The sequence below is a fragment of the Gracilinanus agilis genome, chromosome 2 (genome assembly GCF_016433145.1).
Source record: "Gracilinanus agilis isolate LMUSP501 chromosome 2, AgileGrace, whole genome shotgun sequence".
Lineage (NCBI taxonomy): Eukaryota > Metazoa > Chordata > Mammalia > Didelphimorphia > Didelphidae > Gracilinanus > Gracilinanus agilis.
This window is the reverse complement of record NC_058131.1, coordinates 210,352,159-210,370,222: the sequence shown is the minus strand read 5'-3', so window position 1 is coordinate 210,370,222 and position 18,064 is coordinate 210,352,159. Positions and strand designations below refer to the sequence as shown.

At 35.2% G+C, this 18,064-nt stretch overlaps 1 protein-coding gene across 1 annotated transcript in view; it reads left to right on the top strand.

Annotated features, from left to right (window-relative positions):
* MBOAT2 (membrane bound O-acyltransferase domain containing 2) overlaps nucleotides 1–8,323 on the top strand; it is a 184,336-nt gene extending 176,013 nt beyond the window's left edge. Inside the window, exons 10-13 of the mRNA XM_044663619.1 lie at nucleotides 3,074–3,138; nucleotides 3,770–3,902; nucleotides 6,850–7,001; nucleotides 8,061–8,323. Coding sequence (XP_044519554.1) covers nucleotides 3,074–3,138; nucleotides 3,770–3,902; nucleotides 6,850–7,001; nucleotides 8,061–8,286 — 576 coding nt within the window. The 3' untranslated portion in view covers nucleotides 8,287–8,323. The remainder of the gene's footprint in view (nucleotides 1–3,073; nucleotides 3,139–3,769; nucleotides 3,903–6,849; nucleotides 7,002–8,060) is intronic.
* The last annotated feature ends 9,741 nt before the right edge of the window (nucleotides 8,324–18,064 follow it).

Below are 18,064 nucleotides of genomic sequence, written 5' to 3'. Positions count from 1 at the left end.
GAAACAGGAGTGAAGAAAGAGATAGGAGCAGAAGGTATCTGAGCAGTGGGAAAGGAGGAACATTGGGGAGAAGAGGGAATGCTGTTTAAATGGCCTCAGTTTTCTTAGTGAAATATGATCAAGGTTCTCATCTGAGAAAACTGTGAGAGGTTTGAGAAGGTTGGAAAGGGTTGAAAAGGTTTGGAAAATTTAGAGTGGTAACTGGAATAGCAGCTGGATTAGGGAGGTGGGAAAAGTGCGTTTCTTCATTGAGGGCCCATTTGAGACTATGTAACAAACTTATAGTGGGTCCAGGCAGCCCTGATTGGTGGGTTTTCCCAGCTTCATTCAGCAGTATAAGAAGAGGGGCAAAGGTAAGCAGATGGTGTAATGGTTTAAGGCTGGAGTTTGGAAGGGCATCTACAGGATGATTAAGGCCAGTGTGATGAGCCTGGGGACCACTTGGCTGCCTGTGCGGGAGGGAGCCCCAAAGCAAACTGAAAACAGAACAGGTTTGAGCCGTCCATTTAACAGTGGGGTCTGCCCTAGGTGAAACAGGGAAACCTAGTCTTGGGTCAGAAAAGAGCAATACTCACTTCATAACTATCCATGAGATTTAGGTGGATGAAACCAAACCCATGGCTGATTATGGCTCTACAAAGGGCATTTAAAACAAGATAAATTAAAGGTATGGGAGGAGGGTAATAGCATATTTTCTGTTTTCCTCTCTTCTCTTTAGACAGCTAGGTGGCACTATAGATGGAACCCTGGGAGGAAGTGAGGAAGACCCAAGTTCAAACCGAGCCTCAGACATTTACTAGCTGTGTAACCTTGGGAAGGTCATTTAACTTCTGTCTCCCTCAGTTTCCGTAAATTATAAAGTAGGGATAATAATAGAACCTACCTCCCAGGGTTCTTTAGAGGACCAAATGAGAAACTATTTATAAAACACTTAGCACAATGCCTGGCACATAGTAACCACTTAATAAATATTTGTTCTCTTCAACCTTCCTCAGCCCCCACTCCCAGACTCTAAGAAAGTGAGTGGTGGAGAAATAAGATGCTATCTTTTACTTGTACTCCCATGTGTAAATGCTTAGGGACTTTGGGGCTGACCCATTCTTATGATTAATTTGGTAGATTGATTAGGCCTATTTTTATAACTTACACGTAAGCATGTCCTTGTCTAGGCTTTGAGAAACTTGCCCAGAACCCTAGGGGCGAGGGGTGAGGGGTCACTCTTTTGCACACGTGTTTATGAATTCATAAGGGGCTACATGGTAAAACAAAGAACAAAGAGAGGTGGCACAGTGTGTGAGGGGGAGATAGGTGGCATGGTGGATAGAGTACCGCATCTGGAGTTAGGAGAAACTGAGTTAAAATCCAGCCTCAAACACTTACTAGCTGTGTAATCCTGGGCAACTCACTTTACTTTATTTGCCTCAGTTTCCTCATCTATAAAATGAGCTGGAAAAGGAAATGACAAACCACTCCAGATTTTTATCTTTGCCAAGAAACCCCAAGTGGAGTCACAAAAAGCCAGACATGACTGAACAACAACTTGTATTGTCACGGACATTTATGAAGAGGGAAAAGGGAGTTCCCTTGAAAGAAATTTTCCTATGGAAGAAAAAGTATCTGTAGAAATCTAAGCCTTTCTTTCTAATAATCAGTTTTTTAAAATGGACCCTTCCACACTTTTGTTGAGAGCCTGAATTTCTGACTTAACTCTTAATTCTTTTAAGCTGGACTTTATTCTTAAAACCATGGTAAAACTGTAATAAGCAGGTTACCATTCAGTTGGGGCTTATTATTGAATTCATTTACATGAGACAAGCTATTCTGCAATTACCAAGTGAGACAGAAAAGTTTCTAACAGTCCTCAAGTTTGATTTTGATTTCTGGCAAAATTCTGGAGCAGATTATTGAATATCTAGCGAAGGAAGCTGTAAAAAAGGAAGAATTGGCATGGGATCATTAAGAAAAGCCTGTATGTAACCTAACTAGTCTTATTTCATTTTTTGACATGTTTACTAAACTAGTAAAATTCCGTAGCTATGGTTCATCTGCTTTTAGCAAAGCATTCAATAAAGTGTTTCATGCTCTTCTTTTGGAAAAAAAAAAACAACAAAACTTCAAGCTATCACTCTTTATAATTAAATGGATTTTGAACTAAATGAATGACCCAAAGCATAGTTAATAGTTTGATGCCATCTTGGAAGGAAGTTTGCAAGGAGTGTTTGGACCAGTATTAATTGACATTTCTTACAATGCCTAGAATAAGAATATATTAATGCCCTAATTAATGAAGGCATATTAATACAATTTTCTGATGATGGGGTGGAGAGATAGCTAACATACTAGATGACAGAGGCAGAATATAAAAATGTCCTGGCCACCTGGAACATTAGGCTAGGTCAAATAAGATTAAACTAAGGAATAAGTGTAAAGTCTTACTCCAGTTGAGAGTTAACTCTACAAATATAGAGAATGAATTGCCCACACTTCATCTGAAAAGGATCTGGGCAGTCATGTGAATCAATGATGTAATATAGCAGGCAAGAAAGCTAATATATTAGGCTACATCAATAAAAGTATATCACTTGAGTTTAGAAGGTGATTATCCCTTTAGTAAATATTTGTTAGTGAAGCAATAAACATTTATGAAGTGCCTACTGTTTGCTGGGTACTACCGTGCTAAGCACTGGAGATATAGATAGGAAAAGAAACAGTTTTTGCCTCAAGAAGTTTAGAATCTAATGGGAAAAAGATGACACTAAAAAGCAAGCTGAAGAGAATGGGTGGGGTGGGGTAGAGAGAAAGTACCTGGTAGGGGGTCATTACAGAGAATTCCAGAGGAGGGCAACCTATTAAATGAATTGTTGCTTACAGTCCAATGGATGAGTGTTAGTATGCTGCAACACTAAGTTAGATATCTGTTACAGGTATAATTTGTATAGAAATTCATTTTCAAGTATAGATAATTGTAAAATTATGTTTTGAGTAATTGCCTAAGTTATTTTAAATAAGTTAATATGTCTGGAATTCCATTGTTTTTGTTTGGTTGAAAATAATAAGAACATTTTTCTTACAGTTTTCAACTAGTTTTAAAATGTTTCTTGATAATTGGAATATTCAGACAGCTCTTTGGCTTAAAAGGTATGTGTTTTTAGATATGTGATTCCCATCAACCCAGTCTTTGTTGATATTTTGCATTTTTTGCCACTGAAAACTGCTGAGTTCTAAAATTTGGCTAAATTAGCAGTGCCTTCCATCTTTTAAAGTAACATTATGGCTTATTTTGATTTTATTATCTGTGTGAAATGGGGATGACCTTTAATACCACAACAATTTTTGAGGATAAGAGGAAGCATTACTGTCTTTTTAGCAATTAATTGAACTTAGCAATAGAATAGAAAAGAAAAAAATTCATATAGCAAGAATAGTTGTGACCACCAATTATAATTACTATATTTAAAATTTGTGTTTTGCAAAAGGTATGTAGAATTACAACAAAAAGTATGAACTGCCAGTGCACTTATAAATATTAACATTTTATCTTTGAATATGCTGATTAAATAGATAGAAATGATTTTTCAAAGGTTAAGTAACCTACCTAGGGTAACAGCAAGATAATGATAATAAGAAATTTTGCTTGCTCTGTTAGGATTCTCGCCCCACCAAAAAAAATCTAATTATCTATAAAGAATAACTCTTGTATGGCATTTAGTATTATTATCATCATTATTGGTCTTCTTATATGTATGTATCTTTCCCTTTGGGTTCCTAGGGTCTGTTATGAGAGAGCCTCCTTTAGCCCAACCATTCAGACTTTCATCCTCTCAGCCATTTGGCATGGTGTATATCCAGGATATTACCTAACATTTTTAACTGGAATGGTAATGACATTAGCAGCACGAACTGTGAGTACTTAAATGTTGTGTTTCAGAATCATAGTGTTTTTATGTATGTTTGAAGGGACAATTCAGTTTCATTTTTCAAAATATGTTTCAATTGATCCCTTCATGACACTGCCAACCAGATCTATCTCACTTCGACCTTACAAGGTGACTGGATGGCATATTCTCCACTAACAGTGTGATCATTGTTCCCTCCATCTGGAAGATGATTCTCTTACGACTGTTGTATTCAAATAAGACAGGGGTCTACCTTAACTCACAAAGATTTTGAAATCTCCTAGGCTTCACACATCAAAAAAAAAAAAAAATAGTCAAGGTAGTCGAAAGAGCCACAGAAGAGGAGCCAGTTCAAAATAGAGTTGGAAGAGGGAATCTTACTTCCACCTTGTAGGTTTCTGTGCTATGAGTTGAGTGGCTACAGTGGGGTGGACTTAATAAATAAGAGTGTCTCTTGGACACAGTAAGCTTTAATGTCTATTTTAAAGGAAAGGGGGAAAGTGAATTGGCAAAGATCTACTCATTCAACAAATATTGATTGAGAACTTAATAATTTCAGTGCACCGAACTGAGTGTTGGGGAGAATTTTAAAAAAAGACCGTCTCTGCTCTCTGCAAGTTTTTATGAATCTAATAAAATTAAGCCAAGTTCATAGGATTAATATCAGGTGCAATAAGATTAAAGAAGGGAAGAAATCACTACCAGTCTGTGGGGAGTAGGGATAGTATATATATATATTTTTTTTTTAAATTTTTATTAAGAATATTTTTCCATGGTTACATGATTCATGATTCTCTTCCCTCCCCACTCCCAGCTGATAAGCAGTTCCACTTCGTTATACATGTATCATTGCTCAAAACCTATTTTCATGTTATTCATATTTTCAGTAGAGCGATTCTTTAACATCAGAACTGTGTAAATGGAATTAGCTCACCCTCATTCATTCTTTAGACTTTAGCCACCAGAAATAATGTCACCCCACCCAACTTAGATTTAAGTGGGAAGGGGGAGGTCTGTGACCCACACGGGATAGTAAGTGACAAATCAAAAACAAGTGACTGCCCCCTGGGAAGTCCAAAACATCGTTGAGGCTGCCATTTGTCCACGTGAAACTGGAGGTGAACACAGGAAGTGATGAAAGCTGTTATCTTTTAAATATGATGGCAACTTCCTATGCGGGGCTTTTGGTGCTTTGAACTTGGTATTGAAGGAGCTCTGGTGAGACCTCAGACTGCTTCCCCTTAAATTGTCACGTGGGTAAGTTAGGCTGACTTCCTTTCTCTTCCCTTGGCATTTCTGGAGGCTCTAGCCTCAAGGAGGCCTCTCTTCTTAGAGGAGGCCTTGTGGCTAGAAGCCTTGTTTAATTAACCTCTGGGGCCTCAGAAGCCTACCTGGTCCGGGCCTATGGTCCAAAATCAACCACCATAAAAGTCATCTTGACTTAGGTCTGTTTTATTTCGAAATCAAGTTAATCGATTTCTGGTGACCAAACTGTAAATATCCAGTCCAACCATAATAATTCCCATTTTTACCCCTTACAGAACCCTAATCATATTCCTATCTCTTTACATGATCGAACATATATTTTTCTAATGCATTTCCATTTCCACAGTTCTTTCTCTGGATGTGGATAGCTTCATTCTCACAAGTTCCTCTGGATTGTCCTGGTAGAAAAGTCCATTACATTCAATTGTGCCACAGTGTATCTGTCTCTGTGTACAATGTTCTGGTTCTGCTCCTTTCACTCTGCATCAATTCCTGGATGTCTTTCCAGTTCACATGGAATTCCTCCAGTTTATTATACCTTTGAGCACAATAGCATTCCATCACCAACATACACCACAATTTAGTTAGCCATTCCCAAATTGATGGATACCTCCTCATTTTACAATTTTTTGCCACCACAAAGAGCGTGGCTATAAATATTTTTGTACAAGTATTTTTCCTTATTCTCTCTTTGGGGTACAAACCCAGTACGGCTGGATCAAAGGGCAAGCAGTCTTTTATTTTATTTTTTTTTAAGTTATGCCAGATCAATTTATTTCTTCCAAATGATACAGCATAAGAGAAGATGAATAATAAGGAAAGTACAAGCACAATATATTCAATTCAATTCCATATCAATTCTCTGAAGCTTTGCACAGAATGTCTCCCATGCTGGAATATACCATCTTATTTTTACGTCTTAGAATTCCCAGCTTTCTTCAGGGCTCAGTTCAATAACTACATCAGGCTTTCATGATATCCTCAATAATAATAAGAGGCAGGCAGTCTTTTAAAGCCCTTTGGGCATAGTTCCAAATTGCCCTCTAGAATGGTCAGATGAATTCACAACTCTACCAACAATGCATTAGTTTCCCAATTTTGTCACAACCCCCTTTATCACTTTCTTGTGCTGCTATATTAGCCGATGTGCTATGTATAAAGTGGTACCTCAGAATTGTTTTAATTTGCATTTCTCTAATGAGGAAGGATTTAGGACACTTTTTCATGAGCCTGTTAATAGTTTTGATTTCTTCATGTGAGAACTGCCTCCTCATATCTTGCTCTTCATTTCTTGATAAAAATTATAGTATTGGGGCAGCTGGGTAGCTCGGTGGATTGAGAGCCAGGCCTTGAGACGGGAGGTCCTGGGTTTGGATCCGGCCTCAGACACTTCCCAGCTGTGTGATCCTGGGCAAGTCACTTGACCCCCATTGCCTACCCTTACCACTCTTCCACCTATAAGTCAATACACAGAAGTCAAGGGTTTAAAAAAAAATTATAGTATTGACATATATCTCAATGACTATTGCTTGACAACCTCAAAATACATAACATCTGTCTTTTTAACAAGTTCAAAATTTAAAGAATCTATAAGGGTCTCAGCTACAATAGGATAGCATCTTAAATATATGATCAGTGTAATTTACAAAAGAAAGCTAATACTTTTGCTGTTATATTTTTCTTTCAGATGAGAAATAACATTAGACATTACTTTATTGAACCTCCAGAAGTTAAATTATTTTATGATGTTATAACATGGATAACAACTCAAGTAGCAATAAGTTACACAGTTGTACCATTTGTACTTCTCTCTATAAAACCCTCCATTTTGTTTTTCAGGTAAGTGTATCTTTTAAAAAATATCTTGGTGAAATTTATTTTTTTAAGAAAAAAATTTTTAAAGAAACTCCTTGAAATGAGGTAGAATAGAGAAATCATATTTTGGCCTTTATTTAACATCTAGATACATTATTAGTTGTGCTCTCTAAATATGATTGGACTTTTAAGGGGAGGTGGGAGTCAGTTTTCAGATATTCAAATGAATAGCTGGGTGTGGTAAAAGGAGAAAAAAAGCTGGGTGATCCTTGTAGGAAAGATCTTGAAAGCTCTAGTTCCTATAACATAGCAGAAATGCTAGTTGGTTAGCTGACTAATCAAGTGGTGAAGTTAATTTTATTAAAAAAAAAAATGGAAGTTTCCTATATGGAATGTTTAATGCTATTTCTCAGATATGTTTCCCCTTTTCCTGGCCATCATTATATAAGGTGTGAGACATCAAAAAACTGACTCAGAAAATTATCTTAACTAAATTGTAAATTTTTATAGCTGTGCTTAAACAATGGGGACTGGATTTTGTTTCCAAAGTTCTTCCAATACTGTCACTCGTACCTGATGGAATTAGGTTTTAGTCATATCAGGATTTTAAGAGTCTTTTTTTCCTTTTAATTGAATTTACTTTTCAGTTTGTCTAATTTATCAAAATATCATTTTGTTATTATTGGTTGAGTTTGCACAACCTTCATGAAACTTACATGAGTGGATTGTCTTTTCCCCATTTTGTTATAAGGTAGTTTATGTGTTTAAGAACATCCAAGGTTAAATTTTTTCATAGCCTGCTTTATCTCAGAACTGTCTTTGAGTTATTACTTTCAAATTTTCCTAGATTAATGTGGATTCTTTGAAGTAATTTTCAAGGGATCTAGTTACCCATGAAGCATTTTTTGCTTTTTAAAATTTACTATATTTAGACATAGCACTATGTCCCTACTGAGGAATAAGATGTTATACTTAATAGTAGGCTTATATGTGTGGAATATCCTAAGTTGGAAAGGACATAAAGAATGTATTTTTGCATTATTAATAAATCACAGTTTAATTAAATAATTTTTTGCCTTTTAGCTCCTGGTATTACTGCCTTCACATTACTGGCATCTTGGTTGTGGTATTGTTGCCAGGAAAGAAACCTAATAGAGGAAAGAAAATACAGCAAGATGAGCACTTCTCACAGTCCAAAAAATTAGAGGAAGAAGACAGTCCTTTGGGACAGAACAGTTATTTAGAAACAAATAATGTCAGCAATCAACAGCAAAAAATAACTCCCAGAAATTCAGCACTAAAACAATGATGGAGAGAACATTAGGCTGGCTATTTTTCATGTTTTCAGAAACCAGTTTTAGCACCTTTTACAGGGGTTTGTATTCAATTGAAATAAAATTAAGTGACAAAAAAGGACATATATATATATATATATATATATAGGGAATATATTGTAAAATAGACTGCAATTAGAGTGAATTAACCCCTCTTGTGCCATGTCCCTGTGGGTCATGCCTTATATGAAAATATTTCCATTATTTCAATGGGCACTCAGGACTTCAGCGTATGTCCATAGGGTCATATGTGTGCCCCTTTGATGAATGTACGTTGTGTATCCTAAGGCACTGAGGGGGTAGAAACAATTGTGTTGATCTAGATGAAAAGAGGAAATTTAACTTTTCTGGATGAATGCTTTGCCTTAAACCCTCTATTTACTGAAATAATTGTTTCTAAATGGTATTTTCATGTTTAATATTTGTGTAAAAAGCAGATTTCAAATATTTAATGTTAAATGCTGTAAAGGAAATTAGAAGGAAGAATTTTAATCAGAATGTTGTAAATGGTTTGTAAAATGCAATAAACATCTCAGTATTTTGAGGGTTTTCTTACAGTTATCTCAAAACAACTTAAGTAGATTGAAGAATTGTAAACATTACCAATGCCAAAATATAGGTAGTCTAGATTGTCTGAATTTAATTATCTTGTGTCAGTCAGATTGAACCCCTCTAAGAGGATTTTCTTCAATATGTAATTCAAACATGGCAAAACTGATATTTTAAGTTTTTTTTACTTTAAAAAAAGAAGAAAACACTAAGTGGACCTTGCAATTTGAGACAAGTTGGCAATCAAAATAGGACCCAGATCAATATATTGCAAGTAAGTAAGTACCAGGTGCTCAGCAGAAGTGCTACTTATCCCATAACATTATGAATTTATTTTGTTATTGTACTTAGAATATTCACAGATTTAATACCTAAATTTCTTTAGGATTTTTAAACTAAAACTTACCAAGTGTAAAACATCCTTAGATAGTTAAATAATAGAGCTAAAACAGTGTCATGGAAGTAAGTAAAACATTTTCATTTGATTAAGTACAAAAGCAAATTACCTTAGGCTAATCACTGAACAATTGCCCTGTAACAGCCTAATTCAGGACTTGAGAAGTTTAAGGGGATTTATAAATTAAGACTGAAAAGCTTATACAAAATAATATTTAAAATGATTAGATGTTGCTTAAAATGCTGTCGCTGAAGACCTTTTACTGTATTTTAAAGTTTTCTAAGTACAAAAGTATGTTCCTGTTTTAGCTTGGGTCATTTTCATGTTCTTATTATACTTCTTTGAAATACTACAACATTCTCATTATTTCCCAGGGTCACATAATCCTTTTGCATTAATTCTATCTGAGTTATGACTAAAAATAATATAGAATTATTAATTTTGTACTAGGACAGTTGGCAGGAAGCATCATAAAATCACTCAAGGCTCCTAAACCTTGTGATATTTGATGTTTGTGTATGCAGGGCTCTTCATTTATTGAGCCACTGAAAAAAGAGAGAAAGATGTGTTTTCAGTTTATTTTTAGCTGACATTTTATTTTGCCTTATTTTTACTAAATGCAAACTTTACATATACTCCAATTCCTTTTTGATATGTCACAATTTATAAATTACAAGTAACAGATTGAGGCCAAAACAGCTTAAGTGTTACAGGAATATACTAAATAGAGGTAGGATTTGTTGTGTGTTTTTTTCTTTTTAGGAAAAGCAAAGAAAGCTAAGACACCTGCCACTTAGCAGGTCCTAATCAGCAAAAATGTAGAGCTGCCTTTTTTTGAGCCTTAGAAATAATACCACAGACTGCCTTGGCTCAGTCTCTGTTGAAACTTCTCCTTGTTTCACACCTGTCTGGAAATGTAGGTGGGGCTGGCCCTGTCCTAAGAACTTCCCAGCAAAGAATGGAAAATGAAAGCATATTGTTTTTTTATTGGATCATGTGGTGAAATTAAGATGCACGAATAATAAATATGAGAGGACAGAAATGAATGTACAGAAAAGACCAGTCACATTTGCTGGCAAAAGAGTTTTCACTTATTGATGAATGTAGCAGAGGGCCTAAGCACTCTTTAGAGGAGCCCCAAGTGTATTGGTTTTATTTAAACTTTCTAGTTAGTGGAAAGCATAAGGTCTATATTGCAGCCTGTAAGGATCAAGGGGGAAGCTCAAACACTTTTTAAAAAACAAGTCTGCTTTCTTCTCAAAGAAATAATCAGCATCCATTTCTATTAGTTTGACATAATTTGTTTATAGAGCTGGATGGGCCCCTGAAGGATCATCTAATCAAGCCTTCATTGTACAGATGAGCAAATGGAGATCTGGCAGGGTATAAAGTGATTTGCCAAAGGCCACCCTGCTGGTGAATGGTAGAACCAGGACTGTATTTCCAATGGAGCCCTCTCTCTGTTCCATGCTGCTGCCGCCTCTCTTCCCTTTAGTAGATCACTATTCCCATCTGCTTAGGTGATGATACTGTAGCCACTTAAAAAGTAAAAATCTTTTTCAGTCATTCAGTTTGTTGACATAAAATATACCTAATATCTAAGTGGCAGATTCTTTACCCCCCTGCCAAATTAAATAAGTAGTTTTCCTCTGGTCCAGGAGGGATTATGGCATAGTAGGCTTCTGCTTCAGAGTATTCAGTGCCCTTATTCTGGTTTCTAACTCTCACTTTTCCTCTTTAAAAGAGAGATTATTTCATCTTCTGGCAAAATAAGGGAGGACCCATGCCACAAGTATCCCCAGCACAGTCCCTGGTTCTTGATAAGTAGACCTTATTAAATACATATTGATTGATCAATTATTTGTAAAATGTTATAAAGGTTCCTACTTCTTTGAGAGGACCAAACATTGTTATGTCTTTAAGAACTGTTAAATCCAAGTGATGTACTCTAGTGGGCATTTGTTTTTTTTTTTTTTTTTTTAAACCAAACTGAAATAATAATGCAGCTAGATTGTATTTTTTTATTTCTTACATTGGCATTAGTGAGAGACAGTGAGATGGCTCAGTGGATAGAAAGCTAGCTCTAGGGATGGGAGGTCCTGGGTTCAAAAGTGGCCTCAAACACTTCCTAGCTCTGTGACCCTGGGCAAGTCACTTAACCTCCATTGCCTAGCCCTTACAATGCTTATGCTTTGGAATCAGGATTGATTCCAAGACAGAATGTAAGGGTTTTTAAAAATTGGCATTAGTGAAATGTGAAAATAATTTTACTTTATGACTATTATTGTATTATGTACAAGATAGGTCAAAAGCACAGTTTAGATTTGAGGCTGTTATACCTTTACTCTTCCCTCCTTGTTTTTATTGTTTTTCAATATAGTTAATTTCAGTTATCTAAATTAGTCATCATCAATATCATGTTGACTAAGATCAGTAATAATCCATCACTATTTTACACAGTTCACTTCTCTAACTTGAAAATCAACATTTTCTTTGGAATTAAAGGTAATAAAGAAAATGTTTTTGGCTGACAAACAACATATCCCTTCATCTTGCTGCATGAGCATTTAGGTTTTTACTGTTAGAGTTGGAGAGAGAGAGAGGGAGAAGGGGAGAGAGAGAGAGAGAGAGAGAGAGAGAGAGAGAGAGAGAGAGAGTGTGAGTGTGTGTGTGTGTGTGTGTAGGAAAGGGACAGGGATCTAGAGTATGCAGATATACATGCCTATACAAAGTTCCATTTTTCTCATATATGAAATAGGGAAATCAAACTGGATGAGCTCAGGGTTCCCTTCCAGCTCTGAATATTTTGAACCTAGGAAAATGTGTAGCCAAAGAAACACTTGAGGAAATACACTGCATTTTAAATTATTGTTGGCTTTAAAACAGAAAGACCAGAGACCTATTTTCTTAGCCCTGGTTCAGCAATTAATGACTAGTGTGGCCATGGGCAAGTCCCTTAACTTAGGTGAGTCTGAATTTTCCTCACCCATAAAACTAAAATTTGATGAACTATTAGCTGGTCCCTTTTCAACTCTTCTTTTAACAATGTGCATAGTAGGGCTGGAGTGCTCTGTGTGGAATTAGCAAACAAGTTCTTTAGATATGTGTAAGACTATGACCACTGGCATAAATTGTATTCATTTAATATTATGAAACAGAGCTATAACTGTACAAAAGGTTGTCATGGTAACAGGAAAAATCCTTTAGTCCAGTGAATCAAAAGGCTTGTCATTGTAGCATTTCTGCTGAATAGATCTCATAAAATGATTCCCTAACAATATACCAATTTGTAAAAAATAAGAATATGGCAGATTTTCCTCTTGCTTTCTCTGCTTTTTCCCCCCTATTTGTATGATTTTAAAACAGGAAGAAAAAACTAACACTAAATGTCCTCTTCCCCTCCCCCATTTACTAATTTTTATTACCCAGGAAATAGCATCATTTAATTAATTGTTTTTTAAATTATTTCACTGTAAATTATTTAAAACATATTTCATTTTAAAGTTATTTTATCATATTTTAAATTACAAGTACTTTACTTGAATAAAGCTAAATATTTGCCATTAATTTAATCAGAGAATTCATATGTTAGGTAAAAGTTGACATAAGGCTTTTTCATGATTAAATAGTTAATTTTTAATCTTTGTAATTTATATACAATTATTTTGAACATAAATGGAAAAGCTGGAGTCCATGCATTCCTAATATATGCTTATTTAATTTTTCTCTTGCTACCAATTGTTTGTAATTATTCATTTATAAGTTTTCCAAACTATGCATTACATTGGAAGATTAAAAATAACATAAAAGAGAAGTAGTTAGAATGGTGCCTGTTATTTTGGTTTCAATTAAAGACATGTCCAGAGTTTTCATTATAAACCTATATTCTAAGGAGGTTACTCAGCCATTAAAATTCCATCTAAGCTGAAAAGTAAAACATCAGCTTTAATGTAATAGAATTTTAAGGAACACTGTGAAATTATTCCTCACTGCCCTTACCTACCTTATAATTTATCTTAGATTAAAACTGGAGGACTTAACTGGATATGTATTCCATCTTCTATTTCTTGCACAAATAAATTAATGTTTGTTCTCAATGTGCAAGAAAACAAATACTTTCAGAAAAAAAAATTTCCTCTCAAATATTTGAGGACTTGGAGCCTAGAATGTCAGACATTTTAAGACCTATATCTCCTATTTATGTTTGCATATACAGTGTGATAAAGGTATATATTTATAGTTGTTTAAATTACAGGTATTCTTTTAAAATAAAAAAGATTTGTCATGTTGGTATTTTGTAATCATGCCCTCATAATGAGTGATTTAGCTGCTTTTATCTAGGCTATTATTGTGTAATGAAAACAGCCAGTTCAATTTTTAATTGGTACATTGTCTAATGATTTTAATATAGTGTTCCTAGTCATTTTAATACTTGTTCAATATTAGGTAAACCCCAGGATAGGACTTGAGGAAGAAAACCATTTTCTAAAATATAACCTCAATGCATATTTTTACTTCAAAGCTAACTTATGTCTTTAAAATGATTTTTATTTCCTTGTTTTAATGCTACATTTTGAAAAGGAAAAAATCCAAACTACATAATGTAGAAATTATTGTGTAAAGGCCCAGGTCAAACCATATTTGTTCCACTTACAGCTATCTCTCCAGGGTTGTTTGGTAATGTTTGCTACTATAAATTGGAGTATGATGGCCAACCAGAAGTCATAGAGCCATGGAAATAAATGGTTTGTTTATTACTTTGAAACAAGCCCTAGTGGAGAGAGGGCTACAGGCTACCATCTACTGACAGTGTTGGGCTCCTACACAATCTCAACTCTAGAGTAATCTCTCCTTGAGAAATTAGTTGGCAATCATCTTCTGTGTTGTCTCTTTAATGGAACAATTACTCATCTGTCAAAATGCTTTTTTGTTGATTTGGCATAAAATTCCTAATTTTAAGAATATTTTTAATCCAAATATACTGGTTCATCTAAATTTTTGTTGTTTCTAAATTTTATCATTTTGAAAAGAGTTGACCACCAAATAGTTATTTGTTCCAGTTCAGCATACTAAATTTATTTTAGATCAGCTAGAAAAGAATGATCCCTGTCTTCAAAAGGCCAAATAGAAAGCAAAAGAAGTGAATGCAAAAACTCATTCAGGGAACTGAAGATACTATTAAAAATTACTCCCATTTGAGAAGTTAGAATGTGTGTTTCATTAATTAATTCCTGCCTTTTTCTACTTTAAGAGTTTCATGTCTGCAGAAGAGAGACCCTTCCAGTAGGGAGAAAGTAACAGCTCTAGCAGTCAGTATTTACAGTATTCCTTCACTTGCCTTCCTGGTTGAAATTAGAATACAGTGTCTGTGATATTCATTTTTATTATTTCAAAATATATTTTTTAAAAAAGTGTTATTTTTCAACAGATCCATAAACTAGGTATTGGTGATAGGTAAATTTAAAATACCACTGTTAGTTACACTGTGATGTCATTTTAATAATTACCCATTTCTAGTCTCTGTCAGAGCTGCACTGGTAGCATACTGCAATGTTTTAAAACTGTTTTTAACTTACATTTAAATGTTTTTTTTCTAATTTGTGTGTCTTTAAAATTGATTAAATAGTAGTTTAAAAATTTCTGAATGTGTTTACTAATTTCTAGGACTTCTCATTAAACAACCAGAAGGTAAAGTCTTTCAGGAAAATTTTATGTACAACTTACTATTATGCCTAAAAATTTAACCTGAGGGTATCTTACAGATAAATCCTCTCTTCACTCGATGATCTTCTGATACTTGAACTTATGTATTCATAAATATAATTGGATATATTTGTTTTAATAAAACGGGATTGTTAGAAAAAATGAACATTTTAAAAGAACTCCAAATTAAAATTAGGTCAATGTATTTTTATTAATGTTTGCTCAAAATACTATAGTGATTCCTGAATGCTTTCCTTTAGTGAAGAAAATATTTTATTAGTCATATTCTAACATGTTAACAGTGACAGATTCTTCAGTAGCACTGTCATACCTCTCACTGAAGCTCATATATCAGAAAGCATACACTATTTAGGAGACTATGTGATACAAATCTAAAGAATACAGTTTGGTGAGTCAGAATCTGGGTTAAAATCCTGCCTTTGGTGCTTTCTATTTTTGTACCCTTGGGCAAGTTAAGATTCCTGTGCCTTGATTTCTCTATCCATAAAATGGACTAGATGGCCTTTGAAATCCACTCTAACTCTACATGTATGGCAATAAGTTTTAGCAATACAAGATCACAGTTCCTTTTTAGGTTTTTTATTTCTTTTAAATACAGAGAATGGAGAAATTCAAGCAGGACATAATCTCTTTGCTCTCTGATCCAACCAAAAAATGATAGTAGTCACTAGTTGAAAAAGTTATACCTAAGACAACTGTAAAACAAATTGGGCCTTGAACTTCAACTTGCTAATCACCAGAGATAATGAGTATTACATAATTATAAATAACACCGTGGAAGTGTTATGAGGCACTATGTGTGTCAGAAAATAACTGTAGTTCAGCTTTTCCACATTTTTGTCAAAAATCCCATATGTGGGACTTTTGAGCAAACCCCTCTATCTGCACACGTAATCCTATTCCAACCCGTCTCCTCCAATGGATTGATTACTCACTCTTTTATCTTCTGTCATCCTTACGTTCAATCCCTCCCTGACTACTGTCTGATTCCCTACTTACTACAAACCTTCTCATGTCTCCCTTGCTTGATTCTTCCATAATCCTTATGATCCCATTATTTTCTACTTTTTGTAGCTAAAGTCCTTGAGCAAGACATCTACGATATGTGCCTCTACTTCTCTCTCCCTCTTCTTAATGCTACAGTAAGGTTTCTGATCTCATCATTCAGCCAAAAACTATTCTCTCCAAAGTAACTAATGACCTCTTCGTTGCCAAATCCAATAGCCTTTTCTCAGTTTCATCTTTCCCGCCATTTAACACTTGATCATCTTCACCTTAATATTCTTTTTTCTCAGGGTTTTCAAGACTCTATCCTAGTTCTCCTACCTATACGACACCCTCCTTGGTTTTCTTTCTAATCTTTATCCAGGCCATTCAAACTTTAAAGTTTTACAAGGCATGAACACAAGGTGTTCTGGGCCCTCTTCTTTCTCTATACATCTTTTAATTGGTGATCTTGATTAGTTCCCATGAATTCAATGATCTTTATGCTGATGATTCTCAAATCTTCTTGAGCAGATCTAACTTTTCTGCTGAACAGCATTCTTGTATTTCCAGCTGCCTATTGTAAAAATAATTATGGGTGAGCTACAAAAATAAAGGACAAAAACTATTTAAATAAAGATTCAAAATTGTTTCAGATACTTTTAATAGATGTAATCAAAAGTATCTTCATTGAAGAGTGAAGTAAAGCTCATAGATGAACTTTCCTTTAGGGTCAGGCACAAGGAACGCTAAAGAGACTCTTGTTGTAGAAAAATAATTTATTTATTTAAAATATATACGGATAAAAAGGATTGCTAATTCTAAGGGATTCTAACTCCACCCAAATAAAACTCCCTGGTTCTGCAAGGAACAGCTTCTCCTGCATTTCACAGGTTACACTAATCCTCCCTGATCTGACTAACCCAAATTTATACTATTCTAAATAAAACTACCGCTATTATCCTTATAAGTTAACTTTGCCTTTAAGTTATAAAAATAACAAAGGCTAGCTGGTTGAGAGTCTCAACAAGAATCAAGTTAGGACTTTGAGCCTTAACTGACTCAGAGTCCAAACCAAAGACCAGGCTTTCTTTTATCTTCTCAGAGTTTAATCAATCTATAAACATTAATAGATAATCAATAGTGTTTCCCAAGTTGGAAAAGAAAACCCTAAACTCCTTCAGGTCTTTTAGAGAGAGAGAGAGGCAAAGATGCTATCTTCTCCAGCCCTGAGAGAGAAAGTCCCTGTGTGTAACTCTGCCAACTGCCAGAGACCAACTGTCAAAACTGTCACACCCAGAGAGAGTAACTGTCACAGGAAATCAGTTACAACTGCCAACATTTGAAATTAACTCTCTCAGCGATCTTTGAAACTCCAATTCTTCCTCAAGCCAGCTTCTTCACTTCTTATCTCTAAACTAATAAAATAATACTTATTTTCTAATATCATCCTTTTACTGTCAAACATCTTGAATGCCTATTAGCCATCAAATTCAGCAAGTCCAAAACTGAACCCATTTTCTTTTCTACCAAACACTGTCTTTCCAAACTTCCCTGTTACTCTTGAGGGTTCTACCATCCTATCCTCTTAGTCCCTCAGCCTAGGTGTCATCCTCAACTGCTCAGTACTGCTCATCACCCCCTTTTCCCGTATTCAATTTTTTGCCCAGGCTTGTTGATTTCTCATTTATAACAGCCCTTAAATATGCCCTCTTCTCTTATGTGATAATGACATCATCCTGTTATGGCCCTCATCTTTTCATACCTGGATTATCGCAATAATTTGCTGGTTCACTTTGCCATAAGTTTCTCTCTATTTGAGTCTGTAGTTCAGCTGTCAAAGCTCAGGTCTGACCATGTTAACCCCCCCCCCCCCCCCCCACCCACACACACACTCAGTAAATTCTAGTGGCTGCCTATCCTGCCCAGGATCAAATACAAAGGCTGTTTGGTGTTCAGAGCCCGTTATGGGTGATCTCCACCCTCCCTACACCCTTCACACACACTTCTTTCTATCCAGTGACCCTGACCTTTTTGCTGTTCCTCAACTGACACTCCACCTCTTGACTCCAAGTGTTTTCTTTAGCAATCCCCCATGC